This window comes from Pelodiscus sinensis, chromosome 27 (assembly GCF_049634645.1).
Source record: "Pelodiscus sinensis isolate JC-2024 chromosome 27, ASM4963464v1, whole genome shotgun sequence".
Taxonomy (NCBI): Eukaryota; Metazoa; Chordata; order Testudines; family Trionychidae; genus Pelodiscus; species Pelodiscus sinensis.
In genome coordinates, this window is record NC_134737.1 from 10,504,198 (window position 1) to 10,523,079 (window position 18,882).

At 46.7% G+C, this 18,882-nt stretch overlaps 1 protein-coding gene across 1 annotated transcript; it reads right to left on the minus strand.

The window, feature by feature from the left end:
* On the minus strand, positions 1–7,007 carry TSPO2 (translocator protein 2). Its single transcript, XM_006119343.4, has 4 exons — positions 6,805–7,007; positions 4,030–4,257; positions 2,135–2,273; positions 1–1,660 (listed from the first exon to the last, which is right to left on the minus strand). Exons 2-4 carry the CDS (start codon positions 4,200–4,202, stop codon positions 1,478–1,480), a joined length of 495 nt encoding a protein of 164 aa, XP_006119405.1. The 5' UTR covers positions 4,203–4,257; positions 6,805–7,007; the 3' UTR covers positions 1–1,477.
* Between the last annotated feature and the right edge of the window lie 11,875 nt (positions 7,008–18,882).

Sequence of the window (18,882 nt, forward strand, 5' to 3'; positions counted from 1 at the left end):
AAAAAATACTGCAAGCATTTATTTTGCTTTACCAAAGGAACTAAGCAAACTGACCTAAGTGTCTGTGTGCCTCAGTTTTCCTGTCTGTACAATAGTGATAATAGCATTGTCCTACTTCATAGGGAGCTTGTGAACATAACAAGTGTGAGAGGCTCAGATGTTATAGTGATGGGATCTACTAAGCACTTTAGATAGCTGATGTGTCCAGGACCTTCTTGGTAATTATATGAAGGCACAACCTCATCAGCATTATAGACCTCAGCCTGCAAGCACTCTCTCACATTAGCAGTCCTTACAGGCCTATTTGTTGTGGGACTAAGAATGTGCAGAATCAAGCACCACTTCTGTTCTCCTGAAGGTGTGTCGTTTAAAGAGCTGCTGCCTGGGATGTTAAAGGAGTCGGGGGCCCAGTTCCCACTGAATTCCAACGGGAGTTAGACAGCTAACTTCCTTGTGCACCTTTGAAATCCCAGCTGCTGTCTGGTAGTTTAAGGCACATTTAGAGGGGTTGGTTTGAAGGTTTTTGAAGTTTTAGCAATGTAAATGGTTCAGTTCCTGTTTCGGGTTTTGTTCTGTTTCAGTGAAAGCAGCGTAGGGTTTGTTTGGTGGGGAGAGGTATTTTGATGGTGGGAGAAAGGGCAACTGGTACCTGCAAGGGAGGTTGTGCAGGAATGGCCACCTACAAAAGTAGGGAGGAACATGTGAAGACATCCCTTTTAACAATTAACATTTTGACAGGGACACCTGGATGTGGTGCAGGTCTCGAGTCACTTAGGGTGGGAAATATTAACGTTTCCCTTCCGTACAATTATTTGCATTCCAGTTCTTGCAGCATTGTACAGGGGCATGAAAACCAAGAAGTGAAATAGACTAGAAGCAGGTAATGAACTTGACCATTTTCATTTCACAAGCAGAGGGAAAGGCGAGTCATGAGCAAGCAACCTAAATGGTGACAAGCAAGTGGCAAATGATAGAAAGTCCAAACTGAGTGATATGCAAAAAATTAAATAGCAGGACTGGTAAAAAGCCATTAGATTTATAAACATTGTCCGGTTTTAATCATCTCAATTGTTTTTCGTGTCACAGGTGTGAATATTTTTTAACATATGCGAGCAAATTCTGCTCTCCTTTGCACTGATATAAATCCAAAATAACTCTATTGACCTCAGTGGAGTGATTCTGAATTGACAATGGCATAGCAGAGCTGAAGTTGGCCTGTGAGATTTAACCTGATAGTGTCCCTTTAAGACAACCATACAGGTGTAACCCCAACCTCCCAGCATTGTTGGAGAAAGAGAGAGGCATAGGTTCTCAGCCTAAAGGTGTATGTTTACCTTAAAACGATATACTGCTGCACTGTGCACATTTTCCTTATCTAGCCTATGCAAAATGGTGTGTGTATGTTCTGGTGCTTATCTTAATAGAAGTAACCATCCACAGACTATCAGCTTTGGGTTCATCAGCTCTTCTCTTGGTCTTAGTCACTCCTTTCCTTTTCTTTCTTAGGATTGTCTCTCCAGATGCAGAAGGTGAGAGAAGAAGCCAAGGTCAGCCAGGCCAGGTAAGGCACCATCAGCACTGTTGCTGTCTTGTTAATGGGGTACCAGGAATACATGGTGCCCAGCACCAGGCCATACAGACACAGAACATCCACCAGCGCCTGAAGAAAAGAGAGGGAAATGATTGAGGCATCTAACTGCTGGGACCCTATTCTCCCTTAACTCTTATCAAAGGCAGTCCAGCCAGACTAGGGCTGCTATGGGCTCGCCTGTGGACAGTGTATTTTATAGCCTGATAAGCCATCCGTGAACAGCGCGGCCCCCTTGATGGTCCTGTCTCTGGTTGCAGTAGGGTGTGACTCTGAAGGAGGCTTATCTCTAACGGAAAGATGCAGCAACCAGAACACTGGCTCCCAAACTGCCCAACTTTTTGGATCAGGAATGTGAGGGACTGATACCACTAGTTAGAATCAAGGGTGGTGAGAGCAGACACAGAACTCTGCTCAGATGCCCTTAGAGTTGGCACACGGCACGGCACTAGTATTGCTAGCTGTGAACCCTCCTGAAGTCGCCATACAGGTGGCTCAGGGACACCGACAATACAAGACATCAGCAGATATGCACAGACACATTACCAGGTTTAGCTTATGGGCGCCAAAGAATAGGGGAGTCCAAGCCCAGTTCAAGGCAAGCTGAGCCCCATAGAGGCCCAGTGGGATGATGGCTTTGCTGTTGAAGCCACCAAGGTCATTCCACACCAAGTATGAAGCGTAGCTGAAAAGAGGAAAATCACAATTAGTGTTTGCCTGTTCCACCTGCCTTCTCTCCAAGATGCTGAGGAATCAGGCACTATTCTACCAGGAGATGCTAGATTTTGCTCTATAGAATTATTGCTGGAACATGACTGTGACGGACCCCCCCCCCCCCCATGCTTTTGGAAATGGACTCATGGACATGAATATACATAACTCAAAGGTGGTTTGAGCAAATTATTTGCTGTAACCCATCAATCTTCATATAATGATCTGCTGGTTTTGTTTATCTTACTCTGTTGTATGTATCATTTGTGTGCGGAAAATTAGACACATGGAGTGCGGAATACTTGGTGAGTTTCAAATGTGTGAATGGGAGACATGAAGGGTGTTGCCTGCGACTTCTAGATGAGCCACTGTTAAACAATCTTTTGTCCTTACTTCTGAGCAGGGGTTGGTAGGGAGGGGCCTCAACTCCTTAACAAAAGGAATAGGAAAGGAGAGGCCTGGCTCTTTTGGCGGGGCTGCACCTGAAGGAAGGAGCCTGAGACCCCAGGGTGGGGGAAGAGAGCCCTGGTTTAGAGTGGCAACTGGAAAAGAGGTTTTCGGGTGAGTTTAAGTTTGCACTGAGGTTTCAGTGGAGAATTAGCCAAGCGGTTTTGTTTCTTTTGATTATTTGTAACCTACTTTGCTCTGCCTGACTTCTCTTATTGCTACTTAAATCCTACTGCTTCAATTTAATAACACTATTTTTATTTTCTATCAAACCCAGTGTAAGGAATTGTTACCTGGGGGGGGGGGGCAACCAGTGTGCACATTCCCCCTTTCATTGCTAAAGGGGGCTTACCTAATTCTTTGGGGTCTGATCCCATCTGGGGGGTGCTCTCTCAGGAGGCTGGGCCCTAAACTGCACTCTCCTTGGACCTGAAGTTGGGACAGGAACCTCTCGGTGGGGACAGGAACCTCAGCTCGGGGCCTTGGCTCAGGGAGACCAGCGGAGCTGGCCCAGCAGGACCGGGCGGTGAGGAGCCCTAGAGAGCAGGAGGGTGAGTGGAAATGGCCGTGTCAGCACCCTAGGAGGCTCCCCCGAGGGGTCGTCTGTGAACACCCCATCACAGTAGATTTTGCTCTATAGAATTATTGCTGGAACATGACTCCAAGGGCAGATCCCAGCCTAGCCAAAGGCAGCTCTTAGGGCTTATCTAAATTCTGTTTTGAGAGGGAGAGGGGTTGCACCAGTGTAGCTACACCAATGCAACCTCCAGTCTAGACATACCAAATTAAAAATGACTTGCAGTAGTGGGTTTGCACCAGCACAGCATTGGTGCATCTACATTTCTAGCCCTGCATCACCTCAGACTCATGATCTCTCTTGTCTGTTTAGGACGGTAGTAAATTCACCTGGTAGAGTATGTGTCTGTTTACAGTGCTTAGCACAAAGGGGCCCTGATCTTAGCTGGGTTCTCAAAGTTCTACAGTTGTCATCATGCTCCTCAGTGCAAAATAAACCCAGGGTAAACAAACTCCTTGGCAATAATAAAATAAAATAAATAATAAAAATAATAAACTATTATTATTATTCCAGGTAGAGTCAATGAACTCAGTTCAGTATCCAATGGGGAGTTAGGTTCATCTTCTGAAAATAAACATTCTTTTCCTGTGCACTTGGTACTCGAGGAGGAAAGCCCCAAATTGAGGGATGGGAGAGTCAGCAGTATCATCTCCTCTAGAGATAAAGAGCTGCAGAAGCAGAGAAGGAGTCGTACATAGAAACTTACCCCATGCCTGTGTACAAGGTAGTCCATACGACAGGGAACATTTTGTTGGGTGGACGCCAAGAAGGTTTCTTCAGACTTTCAAACCAAGTAGGCACTTCCTTCCGTGTCAGGAGCCAGCCGAGAAGTCCCCCAATGTGAGGAAAGGCAGAGAACCCAAAAGCATGAGCCCACATTCCTCCTTACTGGATTGAACTAGATTTTGAGTGGGCTGGTCCAGGTCTTTTGTAACTGAAAAGCAATAAGTGAGCATCATTTACCAAGGACATTGGTTATTTCAGTATTGACCAAGACCATCCAGGTCTTTGTCTTTGTCTCATCGCCCAAAGTTCCATTTTAGCAACCAACGCAGGAAACTGGCATGTAGGTAACCGGGGTTCTGTTCCTAGCTCTGTCACCACGTAATCAACACACATTAACAGGTGTATTGTGAGCAAGACACTAGAAGTCATTCTTCCGCTCTACTCTGTGCTGGTTAGGCCTCAGTTGGAATACTGTGTCCAGTTCTGGGCACCGCATTTCAAGAAAGATGTGGAGAAATTGGAGAGGGTCCAGAGAAGAGCAACAAGAATGACTAAAGGTCTAGAGAACATGACCTATGAAGGAAGGCTGAAAGAATTGGGTTTGTTTAGTTTAGAAAAGAGAAGACTGAGGGGGACACATGATAGCCGTTTTCAGGTATCTAAAAGGGTGTCATAAGGAAGAGGGAGAAAACTTGTTCATCTTGGCCTCTGAGGATAGAACAAGAAGCAATGGGCTTAAACTGCAGCAAGGGAGGTTTAGGTTGGACATTAGGAAAAAGTTCCTAACTGTCAGGGTAGTCAAACACTGGAATAAATTGCCCAGAGAGATTGTGGAATCCCCATCTCTGGAGATATTTAAGAGTAGGTTAGATAAATGTCTATCAGGGATGGTCTAGACAGTATTTGGTCCTGCCATGGGGGCAGGGGACTGGACTCGATGACCTCTCGAGGTCCTTCCAGTCCTAGTATTCTATGATTCTATGATTAATCTTGGGCAATATGTTTAATCTTTCTGTGCCTCCATTTCCCCATCTCTAAAACGGTGGTGCGGATTCATGTGTTACTTAGTAAAGTGCTTTGAGATCCTCATATAAAAAGGGCAAAGTATTACAGCAATGGGACAGGCAGTTGCCTCATCATTTTGAATTGTCTGCAAGTGTAGCCTTGTCATTAGAGCAGGGGATTAAGAGCCAGGACTCCTGCGTTCCATTATCCGACTCTGCCATTGATGTCTCACATGACCTTGAGTAAGACACTTAACCACTTGTTAACACAGGTGGATTTTACCCTTGGTCTTTTTGGCAAAGTGCCCTCCCGCCCATGTTTGCACTGGCTGCTGCAATTTCATTATTTATCCAAAGTGGCTGCATTGAAATCATCCGTAGAAGACAGGACTGAAGTTACTTTTTTTCAGTGCTTGTCCAAATGCCACAGCTGACAGAGCGTACCGACTCTCATGCATGTTTGCTTCTACACCTCTCAGTGAAGCTACTATCTTTCTTTTGTATGCTGCTCTCAGCAGGAAAAAATAGGCAGTTTGTCATGGGACTCCCATTTTCTTTCTTCAGCTAAAACTCTCACCCATTTCACAAAGGGGTAAACTGAGCCACAGAGGGATTTACTGACTTTACTCTTCTAGGTCATACAGTGATTTCCTTCTATGCAGGCATGGAACCAAGGAATATTGCGTCTCAGTGCCATATTCTAACCATTACATTACACCCTCACATTTTAAAGGCAGTCCTAGAGTTCTTACATGTCTACGGGGCAATGTTGAGTGTTCCCTAGTCCTCAACGTGCTTCTTAATCTCGGGGGCAGATTGATACATTGCTACCTAGCCTCTCTTTGGATCAACCCTTTCTTTTCAGTTTCATTCATAAATTTAAACTCAATCTCATTAATCTGCAGGAACATGTGGAATGTTCTTCCTGGCAGTAAAAGAACATTCTGATCCCGCTCAGCGTCACAGTGGGAGTCAGAGCGAAGGGCTTCACAAAGGTTGTTGTCTTTGGGAATGTAAGGGGAGGGATTCAGAGCACATTTTTTAGGGAAAAGAAAAGTCCCTGAGCACAGGTGCTGGAACAATTTTTATAGTGGGGAGACTGATGATGGAAGCTATGGATTTGGTGTTTGAAATTACTACTTCAAGACATGGAGTGCAGCAGCGCCCCCAATACCACTGCCCTGGGAATCTGTCTATTCTCTTACCTTACACTTGTCAGAGGACATAAATCAGGAGAAGAGAACTTATCTGAACGCTCTTCTCGGTTTTGGATTTTGACTCAGAACTAATGCTGACACCCAATACTAAATTTTTAATATTATGCAAGACAAGGTCATCTCAAGAAACCTGGAGTCAGAGGATCACAAGTGAGGGTATGCATCAGTAAACACCAAATACACACAGGCGTCATAACCAACAAGTCCTTTACCAGACAGTTTTTGGCACTATTGAAGCAACTGTGGGCCAGAAAAGCAACCTTGGACTGAGAAAAACAAGAGGAATCCATCCTAATTTTAAAATTATATAAGGTGCAGGGTGCATTTCAATTTCTCTTCATCACAGCAAATCCTTGCTGCCAAGATTTGCCCAAAACAAAACAAAAAGACCCTGGAAATACCAGGCTAGTTTGTTACAGAATGCTGAACTGACTAAAGGGAGAAACTGACACCTCATTGTCATAGCATTCTAATTTGGAACGCAGCTGCTGAAACTGCAAGGCTAAATCTATAGGAACAGCAGCGTTCACTCACCTTCTCCCAGTTGATTTCCCTCCCTCGCCAGAACACAACAAGAAAACGGATGGGTTTCCGAGGCCAGTCTCTGGTTCTGCTCCTGCTCCTACACAATGAAGAAATTGTCATCTGAGTTTCACTGAAGTGGCAGAGAAAGGGGCGTGTGTGTGGAGCCTGTAGTCTGAAAGAATTACCCAGGATCTCTTTAGTGGCGTTTGTGTAACTGTCTGCAGAGGGCGGATCCAGCCTGCCAAACCCCCACACACATGCCCTATGTGAGATATCTCTGCATGATGCAATGAGGGAATCCCTCCATGTGTCTGTGTGTGGGTATATGACAGAGAGAGAGAATGTGTTCTGTTTATGCGTGCCTTGTGTAGAGAGACCATGTGTTGAGTGTTTGAACATGCATGAATGGTGTATATATGTGTCTGTGTGTAAGTATGAGTGTGTTTATAGGAGTGTGTTAATGAAGAACTTCTATGAAAGCGAGACTGTGTCCTGTTTGTGGGATTGTGTATTTGTGTGCCAGTGTGTTAATGAGAAAAATAGATGGCCAGATCATCCGCTGGTGTAAATTGGAGTAACTCTGTGGGTATTAATAGTGTGATACTGATTTGCACAAGCAGAGGAGCTGACCAGGGCAAGCATCTTTTCTCCATGTACAGCAGCGTGAGTGAGAACGAGAACATTCTCTCTGGGTGGGAGTGGGTGTCTGCAATTTTAACCATCCATATGGTGCATATCAGAACATTCATTAATCAGAAGCTCTCTGTGATCTTCCCTCCACTTCCCTCCTAGCCAAAATTGGCAAAAGCCTCTTGAATCTACAAGACAGATGCTACATATCTATGTTAAAAAGGGGGTGGAAGGGAGGGAGAGACTTAGAAATCAATTTCCATTAGGAGGCTATCTAGGGATGGCGAGTTAAGCACTAATTCACTTTTTCTATGGCTCATTATGTGAATGTCATGGTCTGAAACAAGGTGATATCTCACGGGGGAGCATGACATTTCTGTTACACCCTGCAAGCCGTCAGATCCTTTAGTGTTATTGGACTTAGAAGGATTAGAAGAAAATTACAGGTTTGTGAGGGGTGGGGGAAACTACAAATGCTTAGGGCACTTCTACATTGTGATAAAATACTTGTGGCACCGAGTCGGAGGGGCTGGCTCATCTGACTCAGGCTTGTGGGACTCAGTTACAACAAGCAGTGTAGATGTTCAGGATGCGCTGGAATCTGGGTTCAGAAAAACTCCCCATCTGCAGGAACTCAGAGCCCCGGGTCCAGCCCGAGATCAAATGTCTACATTGCAATTTCATCACCCGGCAGCCCAAATCCGTGAATCTGAGTCAGCAAACTGAACCAGCCACAGTGGGTCTTTTGTTGAATTGTAGTCATTCCCTTAATTGCTGTAAATCCACGTAGCTCTGTTGAGCCATTTTGCTTCCATAGGGTAATTATCTCTGTAAAATAACAGATGTAACACACGCATTAACTGAATAACAAGCATCAGAGTCCACCACTGAAGGCCTTGCAAATGGAAAAGCCCATTGTTAAACGTTGCTGCTATTGTGCACGACAGATCAGCCAGCTGGCTGCGGACGTTCCACTAGAGCAGCAATAATGCAGAGCACTGACTAATGCTTCCTTCATGATTGTTTGGCAGCTATATTGGAAGGTAACCTATCAATCAGTTAGCTGTTGGTTTTTCCTTCCCGGGGTAGGGTGCAAAAAAGATTTCTGTTCAGAATAATGGGCTGTTTGATGGATTTCTGTACAACCCAGATGATAGCTAGGCCTGGGCTGTGAAATTCCTACCCCACTTTATCGCATAGGATGCTAATGACATTAAATCTTTGATCTAAAAAAATATGAATGGCCCAGTTCATGGTGGCTCTATGGCCCTGGCTTCACTGGCACAGAAGCTATAAAACCTGTGTTGGCATATCATTGGCATAATGGCACGATGCTACTCTCCCAGCTGCTTCCCCAGTAGGGGTCACGTTGAGGACATTTCTGGAGAAAAGTGATATGCACTGCCACACTCCGGCTACCGCTGGTTGCTGAAATAGCTCCTAGGATCCACAGGGAGATGGATACACATTAGGACAGACCTGAGGTGACTTTGTCTTCGCTGGGGATCGGGCCAGCCGCAGAATCAGGGAGGCAAACCGGTATAAATAGCAGTGCAGCTGTGGTCTGGCAGGAATCTCAGCCCATGAACAAAACCCACTGGTAACAGAGTGGAGGCACAAGTCAGACATGCTGAGTACAAACCTGCCTGCAAACAGTTGACCCTCCTCTCTGCTGCCATTGCCCTGCACGTTACTGCAGCCACTACTGTTTATACACCCACTAGCAATGATCAAGTCTATGGTTGCCAACTCTCTCAACCCTATGCCATTTGCTGCAATGGTGCCCAGGAGAGCTGGCAGCCCTAAAAACTACTACAAGTACATATATAAGAGCAAGGGAATCACTTCCCTGGCTCACAGTGTAGATGGAGCTGAAGTGCAGAGGACTGGCATAGGTGTAGGCACTATTTACAGTGCTCAAAATGAAGTCTACGTAGCTAGCATTTACTCTGAAATTACCATAGAGCTTGCACTTCCTCTTTCTGTCCTGTAGAGGGAACTTTTTAGGTTAAGAGGGCTAAAGTGCAGTTTTTCAGTCTACGCTGTGCTGGATGCATAGCCAAAACAATGAGCTTTCCTTGGCCTTCCATAGGGCATGGGGGCTTTTCCTTCTCTTGACAGACTACAGTTCATCAGAAGAACAAAATATATTGGGAGATAATGTGACTGAAACATCCAGTCCCTTTGCAGGACTGAGCCTTTGATCTCTGATGAGCATGTGTCTCTGTGGGAAAGGCAGGCCAGACAGAGACCCCTTCTGGGTCTTACTCCAGAACACTCTCTTGAGCCAAGATTCAGCATTCTCACTGGGATCCACGCACAGAGGAGCTGACTTCTCAGCTCGCCATGAATCAAAGGGGCATGCTGAGGGTTGTCTGTTGGTCTAGGTAAGTTCTGAATTTGGTGATCCGCACACATGTGCAATAGAAGAAGAACGTGGCCACTGGGGCAGATCATTTAGCACAGTGTTTCTTAAACTTTTTAAGACCGAGGAACACCAAACAATATTTTTTTTATGAGGAACACCTAGGATTTTTTGTTGAGAAAAGAAAAATCTCGGGGAGAAAGTTATTGAGAAAAAAAAAGTTGCCTGCCCCTTTAAGGGTGGCCATTTTGAATTCTGTTCTCCGCGGCACACCTGTGTGCCGCGGAACATAGTTCAAGAAACACTGATTTAGCAGCTTAAAGCCTCACTTTCTTCATACCTGAAATTTTATTCCTTATCCCAAACAAGTCTAATACAGATGTAGAGTGATATGAGCTATTACTATTTAACAGCAGTTAATGAATAAAGGCCTTCTGTCCTTGTAAAGGAGTCCAGGGCCAGGATACCACTGCTATGGTCACCCTGTTGATCTATTTATGTCATCTAATCACTATAGTAACAACCTCTGGTGACCTGTGTGGATAGTCACATTCTTGCCCAACTGAGGGACATCTGGCAGTGCCCCTGCAAAGGAAGTGGGGCTAGGTCAGGTTCGGAAGTTGGTCCTGCCTGTCTTAGGCATTTCTTGGACATCCTTCACCATGGCATCTGAGCTCCTCTTCTTAAAAGAGTTCCCCCAGTAAAGGACATTTTATGGCAGCCAGATCCCACTGGTTTCAGTCCTCTAAGCCTGAGCTGCGGCCCATTATTCCCTGGTTTGTCTCTGAAATGCGAATCAATAAAGAAGGCTTACTGCCAGGCAAATCATGTCCCTCTTGCCCCTGTTACTGAAGTACACTAACTGCTGCCCTGCCTCCTTTTTCTTAGAACTGTATGATGCTCATGTATCATAAACAGCTGCTGTGCTCTTCTACCTGCACTGTTGTTTTGTCTGCCCCACTGACCTTGTTTGCTCAGAACACTGTCCTCACCCAGAGCCGATGCCAATTTGGGCTGATTCCCCCGGTTCTAGTTCTTTGTGAATGGGATCTGTGCAGCCATTCAGTTTCTTGGCATTGGAGCTAGCAGGGTGTGTTCCACCAGCCAATGTTTCCAGTTTAAATCTTCAGCTTGTGTAATCAGAAATAGTTCCAATTATTCTGTAGGGCTTCACTGATTAATCCCAGCTGAGGGCCTGATCCTGTGCATTTGGGGTTTTTTTCCCCTTACTGTTAGTTTTTCTTTCTCTCTTTGATACCCTTAGCTTTTCTGCCAGAGACAGGATCGTGGGCAGGTCAGAACAAAACATTGTTTACAAAGCAGCCTTTGTCAGGGAATTTGGCTCACAGCAGGTATAAACCAGAGACAGGGGTAGAGACGTCACTTTTTATTGGGAAAGTTAGTGAAAAATAATAAAACACTAGCTGATTAAGATCGCTTTAATGAGCAGTTTTGTACAATCACTTAGTTTCTTAAAAAGTGAGCTACATGGACTTCTGTTCCAACCTCAATGTCTTCTTTAGTTATTAATGCTATCCTTAATGTTTTTGGGGCCCGAAAGCCTCTCTAAGTGCTCTCTTTCCTGAACAAGTGGCCTTCAGGAAAAAGCAAAGTTGTTCTGAATGCTTTTGCTGGGCCCACAGCACACCAACCCTGTCCATCCATTCGGAGAGAAATATTTCCCCCTTGTGTTTTATGGCAGCGTTTGCAAACCTAGCCTCAACATTGTACCTTTGCATGTACTACATGTGAACAAGCCTTTGTAGCAGCATGTTAATCAGGTGGAGCCTCTTGCTGGTGTGTGTATGTACGTAAATGCCCTTTAAAGGAGGCCCTTTCCCCAATGAGTTTTAGTGCTGGCAAAAGTGGCTGTAAGAATGCCAGAGACCGATGGCCCCCAAGATGTGTCTAGTACAGCCAGCAGCAGGCAACCTTCTCTCTATACATCCCCTTGTGTGCCATGCATATACCTCAATCCAGTCCTGCCCCGAAGCAGCCACCTTTAAAGGCTCTTTCTGGGGGGAGTCATTCTGCATGGATCATTGAGACCTTGGCTTCTCTGTTGAGGCTCCCAACAAGGCATCCTCCTTGTGCTAACCATGGGAAACCTGCAGTGGAATAACCTAAGGTTTGGATTTACACTAATACAGTTAAACTGGAGCAACTCCCCTATGTGATGCAAATTTCCCAGGTGCTCCAGATTTCATAGGTGAGAATTGGATGCACATTCCATAGGATGAAAAGGTCGGGGCATTCCTTTGAGTCCTTTCATGGGTGTCTCAGAAGCTCCGCAGCAGCGTCTGTCTCCTCTGCATTTTCTAAGAAAGCAGCAGTCTTGATAAAAGACAAGATATAGGGCATCTCTGCAGTACAGCAGATACAGGAAATGGCATTAAGTGACACAAGGAAGAGTCTGTGTTTTCATTAAGCACAAGTCAAACAACAGAGGGAAACATCCAGCTTTTTTGTACCTTTATTTTTCTTTCTGTTTGAGCCAATCCGAATGAAGCAGCAGCGACCAATGAATTCATTGTCACAGTGCACACAACATATTAGAGTACTTCCCTCTAAACATCTATTCTTCCTGCTTACCTCAGCTACCTACCTAATCTAGCTGCTTAACCTAACTCTGAAAGCTCATGAGACCATCTACATTTTTTGTTAATCTCTAAAGTGCTGCAAAACTATTTGTTGTTTTTTAAGTTTTTCCTACTTCATGTTTACCCATCTCCTGTCTATCTGTCTGTGTACATATGCAGTCCAAAACCTGTTTACCCAACTATCTACTTAGCCTAGCTACCTACTTCATTTATTTAACCTAATTTAATCTAGTTACCTAGATACCCTGTTTACAAACCTGTTCACGCCCCCCAGCTAATCCCTGCTTACCAACCTACTTAACCTATCTACCTACTTAATCTATTTCCCTGCCTACCTTTATAACTAATTATCTATTTAACTCCGTGTCTATTTACCTCAGATCCAGATCCAAACAGCCTCAAAACTCGGATCCAGAAGTTTAGCTTGGCCCATTATAGAGATAAGGAACTAGTCATGAAGGCTGGATCTTGCCCAGCATTCATGGTGCATCAATCCTAAATTCAGTCTCAGGCTAGTGTTTAAATTCGCAATAAAGAATCTTTAAAATGATGTGGCTTTTTATTTCTGTTGGTAACTGAATTAGGAGCAACAGAAGGAGCCCAAGCTAGTGTTAGAGGTAGGGTGGATTACAGAGACAGTTGACTTTTTTATTAGGGCCATTTATCATCTGTTAAAATGTAACCTTCCCCTGAACAAAGAAAGTAAATGGATTAAGCGTGTCAGCTTAGTCACTCATGCCGAATGAGATAGCTGACCTGGAATGCATTGTGACCTCACTTGAGTTTCACTGTCATGGCTCTGAAGTGCCTGCGGGCATCACTGCAGTGAAGATATTTATAGAAGACGGGGGCGGGGGTACTGTAACTGCTAGGTGTCTGGTTTAGTCCGTGGCTGTTAGCACTGGGAAGAGAGTGAGCCCCACCTCTCTACATCAACAGTTGTTACAGGGAGTCTGGAGCCCAGGGGCAGTAGGTATCTTAGGCAGGGGGAGGCGTAGCCTTCCCAAACTGCCAACCTGGCCTTGCCCCAGAACGCCTGCTGTAGGCCTACTGGGGATGGAGTATTGCTACCCCACAACATGCCCCTCCCATGCTCTGGGGCTGGGGAGGCTGCGACAGCACACGCTCCTCCCTCCCCGTGCTCTGGGGTGGGGGATACTGGGTCCCACGCCCCAACCTCTCTGTGGTGCTGGGGCGGCTTGGGGGCAGGGCTTGGCAGAAGGGGCAAGGCTGGGGGCTTGCCTTACCTTCACCCACCACCCATGTGAGCCCCAATTCCCAGGGATTCCTTCTGTGCTCCACAAGCAGGGAGGGGATCGGCTTTCCCACCTGCTTCACCACCTTGCATTGTTCCTACGGCAGCACCCAACCACAGATACCTCCCTCCAGGCCCATCTCTGTGGACTTTTCATCACCTACTTTTTCTACAGGGGATCCAGAGGCAGGATCTCTAAATCCGGGCCCCGGTAATGGATTTCAGTGGGAGTTGGCTTTGATGCCGGAGTGATGGGTGCGATAGAAACCCCAGAGACAGAGAGACAGAGTGCCCATAGCAGTGGGTGATTGCTCCAATCACGCTCATCGTACCCTGGTGTAGTGCAAAATAAGGCCAGCCTCAAATCTGGTGACTGTATTGAGTGCTTTCCCCATTTAGTGTGGGGGTGAGCGGGGTACGCAAAAGACTGAACCATCCCACTAGCTATGCAGAACCATGTGAAGGGTTGGTAGCAGAGCTCAGTGCAGGGGTGGGGGGAATGTCCCGTCCTTGGCACAGTGTTAGCTCAGGCTCAGCAGGTGTAAATCAGCATCACGCTTTCAAAGGCGATGGAGCTATTCAGCTTTACGCCACTTGTGGCTCTGGCCCTGTGTGTCAATATGGAGGAGAGCGAGGAGGGAGTTGTATCCAGCATGAGGGCAGGCTGCATTACTCCTGGCCCCGCATCTGGAGCCAGTCTGAACTTCCAGGCACCCTGATTCCCAGTCTCACGATATTACCAGACTGGTGCAAAGTCCACCCATATGCGGCTTTTGCTGACTCCCTCTCCTCTCTGAAGCTGATAGCAGTCTGGGACTGATTGCTCATAGCCACATCAGCATGACAGATCAAACCCAAGCCCTTTGTTTGCCTTTGCACCAGTAATCTCACAGCAAGGATGTGAACCAGCCTGGGAAGGCTGTTCCCCTGGGAGTTCTCGATCTGGCAGCAGGGGGGCACAGTTGAACTAAAGGACGCTTAGGCTATGTCTAGACGATGTTCTGTTTTCGAAAGAGGATATTCAAATTCCGTGGGAATTTGCATATCTTCCAATCTCACTTTCGAAAGAGGATCTTTCGAAAGTGAAAGTAGTCTGCCTTCAGTTTTTTTCGGTAAAAATCCTTTTTCGGGAAAAAAAAACCCATTCTTCCTTATAAAATGAGGTTTATGAGGTTCCCCCCCCCCAAAAAAAGTGTCCAGACTACTTTCACTTTCGAAAGATCCTCTTTCGAAAGTGAGATCAGAAGAGGAATTTGCATATCCTCTTTCGAAAAACCCCCTCCGTAGTTTAGCCTTACCCTTACTCTGCCCTCTCGTTTCCCTCATTTTAGAGCGTGGAGAAGAAATATGTGGGACTCTCTGAGATTCCAAGGGGTGGGTTCTTCAGTGACCAGAATCTCTTCCACCCCTCCTTGTAACAGGCAAATACTGGGTCTGCTGAAGAGAGGTGATCTGTAATGCACTTCTAATGGCAGCTGGGCTGGGAGCAGTCTCCTTCTGCTCCACTCCTTACAATGACTCCAACTAGGGGAGGCAGGGACCGTGACAGTCATGAGCTTCCCCTCCTAGCGTGTATCCCACACTGGGTGATATAGGCTGGGACTGGTGTATCTGGAGTCACACACCAGCCAAAGTTCTGAGAACCCATTACTACAGACCAGCAGACTTGCCCTCCATGGCCACGTGGAAATCACTGGTGCGGAAACAGATCCATATCGATGGGGCTGGGAAACAGCACCCTGCATCTCAGAGGTGACGGGTGGCCTTACTATTCCTGGCCCATAGTGGGCACCAGTCCCGGGTTCTGTGATTGCTCCCGCTCAAACGGACGCAGTGGCTATGACCTGAGCAAGCCAGAAAGCGAGAGCCAAAGCATCTATAGCTGGAACAATAAGGAGAACGATTAAAGGTGAATCTGCGGGAGAGTAACCCGAGTCGCAGGCTAGCACCCTAACCACAAGGGCGTCGCTCCTCCCACGCCGAGTGGGCAAGAACTGCGAGAGTAGAAGACAGAAGACAACTCCTTCAGGGAAAGCCTTAGTATGCGTGCAAACATCCGACATGTCCTTACACACACCAGTATGAGGGAGACCTGCAAGTGCACATTACTTTTATTTTGAAATATATACATATACATATTTTTAAAAGGCTATTTGCAAGGAAATGATATTCCAGGAAAACCATCTAGAGCTTTCCACAGGCACCTCTTGCCCCTTAGGGCACTCCCCATGTCTTCACCACCACCACCGTGCTGAGAGAAGGCCCTGCAAACCCCTCCTTGTTTGAGATGACGGGGTGGGTCTCTTACTGCTCCATGGTGTTCCATGTCCCCATTGCCTCGCACCGGAGGTCCTCTGCTGCCCCCCAGTCATCCTGAGGCAATCAGGAATTGCTGGAGGGCTGCGATTGGTCTGTGGAACAACAAGCTTTCCAGAAAAGCATTAATAAAGCGAAGTCGGAGAACAGTATGGCTTTCTAGTATGTGTGTAACCCCTCCCCCTCTTTCCCACAGCCAGTTTCGCAAAGGGCTGTCACCACTTCTGATTATCCAGGGGTAAGCCCTCGTTAGGACGGTCTTGTGCCCTTCGCCATCCTGCAAGCTAGCCTGGCAGGACATTACAAGTTTCTTTCTGAAATCCACCCATCACCGCACCTGTACCCATGCTCAGTCGTGGCCGGTAGGCCACAGGGTGAGGTTTGGGGACCTGGCTGGAAGGAATGGGTGAGTCACATATGATTCTGTAGCTTGCACTAATGCCCTCAAGCTCCTGACCCTCTTCACGCATCACATCAAATACTCTCATTTAGGTTTCACCTCTCCCCGCTTTTCTATTGTTCTCTCCGCTCCTATCAAGGGTTCTTGGGCCAGATAGCACCACTCTGTTCCCTCCCAGCTCCCACTTCCCTCCCCACAGCCTCTAGCAACAAGAGGCTCCTCAGGGACAGGAAAGGGAAGTGAGGTGGCGGCTCTGAAAATCCCCAGCTGACTATGGCCTCTAGCGGATCAGTGCCAGCTGGCAAGAGTTTGGAGCGGCTCTAAACAGCTCCAAACTCAGGCAGAGAATTGGGGAGCTGTAACTAACTTCTTAGAGTTTGCACTGTAATGGCTGGATGTTGAGCAGGTAGGGTGACAGAGGGGAGCCTGGAGGTACACTGTACTACGGTGCAGGGGCAGCCCGAGGCAGGCTGCCGGCAGCTGGTGCCCAGGTGGAACGCGCGATCGGCGCCCCCGCCTGCACAGCCGTCAATGGCATGACATCATCATTGGGCGCCCCGTTGAAGGCGGCGCCCTAGGCGATGGCCGAGTTGGCCTATATGCATGGGCCGCCCCTGCTAAGGAGTCCATAGAAACATGGGGGGCAGGCAAAATACTGAGCACAAACTCACAGCACTGAGAGAATCAGCTAACTCCTGCCTAGACCCCATCAGTCAATAAGACCTCCTGGTCACTAGCACCATAGGTTGATGCTAGTACCGATGTTGGGAAGCCTGTGGTTTTCTGTCCCTCTCTCTCTTCTGCACTGGTGCTGAACCTGCAGGTCCAAAGGGAAAAGGCTGTCTTCCCCCATGCCCAGCCCTGCCCCTCAAGCCATCCCACGATCCCCGAGCAGCAGCCCAGTTCCAAGCAGAAGACAGCTGCATTCTTATTTCAAAGCAGCTCAGAACACAAAGCCTAAGGGTGAGGTTGGGTGCTGGGTTGGATTCCTAGCAGACAGAATGGGGCCAACGGGTCCAATAGTAGGCACTGTTAAAAATCGCATAGCAGCTTTGCCCACGGGATTCTCTGTCTTTTTCAAAGTAGGTTCCAAACAGACTTAAATTTAAGATGCCTCTTCTCCGTTCCTCTCCTCAACGCCTCTGGTAGCTATTTACATGTGCAACAACAGTGCCAGCCAGAGACCGAATACAGTACTGCAGATCAGCAATTCACGTAGCAGCACCTTGCCCTGGTTGTCTCATCCCCCAGGTCAAACCCACCTTTTCTCCCCCTTCCGAAATTAGTGCCAACAGCAAAAGTAAAAGCAAAAGGGTGACAAGCAAATGCCTGGAGACAGTCTTTGCAGTGTCTTGGGTTTGACAGTGCCCAGTTGAATATTTCTGGAGGTAGCAGAGAAAAAAAGTGGCAAACTAAACAAAGGTTCAAGTTTTAAAGGTTCCCTTTCTGGGCCCCCGACACTGAGTCCACTGGGACTTGATCTCTTACCATAAAGCATCATAAAAAAAAAATCTACTAGTCTTAAATCTAGTACCTGGGAAATAAGTTCAAACAAAAACCAGGTAACTCACACATCTGGAAGATTCACAGATTGACTGCAAAGGCCAGAAGGGACCACTGCGATCATCTAGTCTGACTTCCTATATAGCACAGTCCAGAGACATTTTCCAAAATCATTTCTAGAGCAGATATTCTAGGGGGGAAAAAAATCTAAATCACAACTAAAAATGGTCAGTGATGGTGAATCTAGCATGGCCCTTGGTAAACTGTTCCTGATCATGATGATAAGGTCTCACCAGCATGGTTTCTTGCAAAGGAAAATCATGTTTCACTAACTTACTACAGTGCTTGGAACATATCAGTAGAGTCTGTTGTCCTAATTTATTTAGACTTTCCAAAGGACTCTGACATGGTCCTGCACAAGAGGCTATTAACGAAACTAATTAGTCAGGGGTCAAAAAGTGGCTAAGGGACAGGGAACAAAGGGAAGGAACAAATGATCAAATTTAATCACAGCAAAATGTTAACAGCTGGGAGTCTCAAAGTGCTGGGCTCGGTCTGGAGTTCAGTGTCATCTGGAAGAGGTGAGCCGTGGAGTAGCAAAATTTGCAGGCGATGCCCAGTTATTTAGGTTAGGGGAGGCAAGAGAGAACACTGGAGCTCCAGAAGGGCCTAATCGAGCCAGCTGAATTGGCAACATGATGGGAAGTGATGCTTAGTGTTGTTCAATGCAAAGCAACGCACACTGGAGGGAAGGAGAACTACTTGTGCACTGTACACAGTTCCAAATTAACTGTATCAACTTAGGAGTGGAGTCTGAGGGTCGCAGCTCAGTGAGACCTTAATACAATGTGCAGCTGGCGGAAGAAAGCTAACAAGATGTCAAGAAGACTAAGGAATCAGATGCAGCACACTATGGAAAATATTCTCACATCTTTATGCAACCTGATGGTTGTGGATGCTTTGTGAAGTACCAGGCGCTCCCTTTCAAACAGAATATTGCGTAACAGGAGGAGGTTTA